The sequence below is a fragment of the Myotis brandtii genome, unplaced genomic scaffold (assembly GCF_000412655.1).
Source record: "Myotis brandtii unplaced genomic scaffold, ASM41265v1 scaffold691, whole genome shotgun sequence".
NCBI classification, from domain to species: Eukaryota; Metazoa; Chordata; class Mammalia; order Chiroptera; family Vespertilionidae; genus Myotis; species Myotis brandtii.
Window position 1 is genome coordinate 1,197,032 of NW_005370704.1, and position 3,641 is coordinate 1,200,672.

The 3,641-nt window shown below is 63.3% G+C and overlaps 1 protein-coding gene across 1 annotated transcript in view; it reads left to right on the top strand.

Moving 5' to 3' along the window:
- Positions 1-3,641, top strand: part of CACNA1B (calcium channel, voltage-dependent, N type, alpha 1B subunit) — a gene marked incomplete at its 3' end in the record, with an annotated part of 138,429 nt that overhangs the window by 42,425 nt on the left and 92,363 nt on the right. Inside the window, exon 7 of the mRNA XM_014529697.1 lies at positions 2,513-2,616. Coding sequence (XP_014385183.1) covers positions 2,513-2,616 — 104 coding nt within the window. The remainder of the gene's footprint in view (positions 1-2,512; positions 2,617-3,641) is intronic.

Sequence of the window (3,641 nt, forward strand, 5' to 3'; positions counted from 1 at the left end):
TTATATATAATTATATATATATATTCTTTTTAAAAAATATGTATTTTATTGATTTTTTACAGAGAAGGGAGAGAGATAGAGAGTTAAAAACATCGATGAGAGAGAAGCATCGATCAGCTGCCTCCTGCACACCCCCTACTGGGGATGTGCCCGAAACCAAGCTACATGCCCTTGACCGGAATAGAACCTAGGACCCTTCAGTCCACAGGCCGATGCTCTATCCACTGAGCCAAACCGGTTAGGGCTGTATATATATTCTTAAAAAGTTCGGTTATTGGTGATTTTATTTATTTTGAAAATTTTTTTGGTTAATTCTTCTCACTCAAGGGTATTTTCCCATTGACCTTTAGAGAGAGTGGAAGGGAAGGGAGAGACAGGGAAACATTGATGTGAGAGAGAGCGATTGGTTGCCTCCCGCACGCACCCGGCTGCTGAGCCTACGGTGTGATTGTTGATCTGACCTTTCCCTCTTTTGCTGTGCGTTTACCTCCTGGTCCTGCTTTAGCTCTGTCCTTTGAGTTGCTGTATTGTGGTCTCAGTTTCATTCAGTTCCATGAATTTTCATTCAGTTAAAAACTCCCTTCAGGCTCCTTGTTCCTGCTGGGTGGGGGTGGTCTGCTCGGCAGCGTGCCTCTAGGGTGCTGCCCTGGTTGGCAGGGTCAGTGAGCCTCTGCTCTCCGCATGGTCTGTGCTGTGTGGGTGGGTGTGTCGCCTTGTACTGCGGGTGCAGGTGGAAGCCCTGACTCTCCACGAGGCCCCCTGACAGCACCTCAGCGGGGGGAGAGGGGGAGGGGTGTCTCCTCCTGCCACGTGGAGTGGAATCCAGGCTCCCACAGGGGTGGGGGGCAGGAGCGGCCGCGCTGTCCACCTGCTGAGGGGGACTGTCCCAGCCCCTGCTGTTCCCTGGTGTGGGTGTGGCCAGGTCGGTGTCCTCATCACAGTCTGGCGGGGGGAGTCTGGCTCCCTGCTGGGCCTCTGCTGGCAGGGACACAGGTGGCAGCAGTTTGGCTGGAGTGGTGTCCTGAGGCTGCCCCTGGCCCTGTGGTGAGAGAGCTGGCTTTTGTGCTGAGTGTTCCCGCCGTGCCCCTTGGCACTTCCAGGCCGCAGGCTTCTCCAGCGACAAGTCTGGATACACGAGGCGACGAACAAACCAGTACACACCCGGACGCTCTCCGTGGGTCCTGGGTCCCAGCGCGTCTGCCTCCTTCCCCTCCGCCACCTTCTCAGGGTCTTCCCGCGCCTGCTCTCTGGCTGACGTCCAGGCGCTAATTGTCCCGGGTGGGAACAGTAGGAAGCTGTGTCTACTCGTCTTCCCAGAAGTACACGCCCGTTGTTTTGTTTAAGAGCAGAGGAGAGTGGCTTGGCTGCTGCCGGGAACGAGCCATTAGAGGAGGTTGCAGGAGCCAAGTCTGAGTAGGGGAGGCCCGGCCGCACGCGCTGCTCCTGCTCCGTGGGGTCGGCATAGCCCACAGGCGTGTCAGGAGGGCTGGCGAGGCGAGGGCAGGTGCGGCTGGCACTGGCGTTACGTCTTTTCCGGGTCAGTGTCAGGAGTCAGAGCCGCGTGTTGGAGACGGTCCCGGGGCCGCGGGAACTTGGGGGAGAGTCTGTCCGTCCCGCCCAGGCCACAGGCTGCCATAGCCCACAGGCGTGGCAGGAGGGCTGGCGAGGCGAGGGCAGGTGCGGATGGCACTTGGCGTTAGGTCTTTTCCGGGTCAGTGTCAGGAGTCAGAGCCGCATGTTGGAGACGGTCCCGGGGCCGCGGGAACTCGGGGGAGAGTCTGTCCGTCCCGCCCAGGCCACAGGCTGGAGTCCCCAGGGCTGTCCTGCCTCTGCCGGCCCAGGGCGCTGGCCTTGACTGGAGCTGCCTCTAGAGAGCAGCACAGGGCCGGTGGTCGCTGCCAGCAGCACCCCCTCCGTCACACCCAGCGCTGGGCCCAGCCACACCCACTAGGACCCGAACAGACAGAACAGCAGTCGGAAGTTAACTGGATCCAGGGGACCACGCCTTCTGTGGGCTGTGCTGTGAGCACCCTCGGCCCGGGAGGTGCCCTTCTGTGCATCCGGTTGAGGCCATGCCAAGTGCAGGCTCTGTCATGGGCCAGGCACGTGCCGGGACGTCCTCTGGGGCTTTGGGCTTCCTGTTGATCTCGGGACCATGTGCCGGGCTCCCGCCTCTGAGGTGAGGAGGCTGCGGCAGACAGGTGGTCAGACGTGGGCTGCCCCCGGGAGCAGCCTGGGGAGGGAGGGGGTGTCCAGGCAGAGGCCGGCCCGCCACCCTCGGTGCCCTGGGGGCCTTGCCCTGGGCCGGCTCCTTGGCGTTGCGGTTGCAGCATTGCTGGGCCGTGGCCCCAGAGAGCTCCGTGGGGCAGGGGCAGGAGGGCTTCCCGAGTCCCGCCTGGGCCCCCTCGTCCCCCGCCTGGACTCTGCCAGGAGCTTGAGAAGGGGCCAGGGCACCTCCATAGCGAGGACCCTGTCTTGTCCCCTGTCCTTCCTCATCTCCTCTTGCTTCCAGACAAACGATGCTGCCGGCAACACCTGGAACTGGCTGTACTTCATCCCCCTCATCATCATCGGCTCCTTCTTCATGCTCAACCTGGTGCTGGGCGTGCTCTCAGGGTAAGAGCCGCGACGGCTGGCGCTGCCCCTGCGTGTGCTCGGGTGATGGTGCGGACACAGGCCTGTGTGACCCGGGGATTGGGGGGCGGGGGGGTGAGGCCTGGACTGGCCACAGGGCTGCCTTCCATGCGGGCAGGCACTCCCAGCATCCTGAGCACTGGCCAGCTTCTCTCTGTGCTGCCATCCTGACCTCTTCCTGACCGTCCCCTGTCCCTGGCCTTCACCCTGGGCCCTGACTGTGGGGAGGGGCTGCTGCTCTCTCTGATGGGGTCCCTGGTGAGTTTGGGGCAACAGCGGTGACCAGAAAGAATGGAGCAGCCCTGAGTCGGTCACCGTGACTCCTGGGCTCTCAGCCGGCCCTGACCCATCACCTCTCCGCTGCGCCCCAGGGAGGACAAGGGAGGCATGATGCTGGGGTCCTTCCTCAGGGAAGGTGCTTCTTGACTCACGTGGGATGAGCGGGACACGCCTGGGGCACACAGTGCCCTGCTGCGCGCGTGGGCTGGCCTGCTCCCTGTCCCCGCCTTGGCGTCAGTCCCCCCCATGCGGCTGGAGAAGGTCTCTGTCCCGCCCACCCGGAGGGTTCCATTCAGGTCCGGGGCCTGAGGTGGGGAGGAGCCTCGTGGGCTCAGGGGCAGCTGTCATTCTGGCCTGGAGAGGAACCACCACCGAGGGGTCCGTGGTGGCCCAGGCCTGCGTGCTCTGCTTGGACCTGGCCCTGGCCCGGGCCTCTCCTGTGAGGGCGTGCTCGGCACCGGCACGTGTTTGCAGGCCCAGAGCGCTGGGCACGGGGTAGAAGTCCTGGTCGCGCTGGGTGGTGGCGGCTGCGAGCAGCCCTGATGGAGAATGTGCAGGAGGAGGGTGGGCGGAGCTGCCCTCCTGCCGGGAGCATCCTGGCCTCTGGGGGATTGTCCTCATCTTGGCTTCGCCTCCCTCTGGTGTCCAGGTCCGGCCCGGGGACCCAGCTTCTCTTCCAGCCCCGCGGGGGCGCCCCTGAGGCCAGCGGCCAGGGAGAGGGTGTGGGT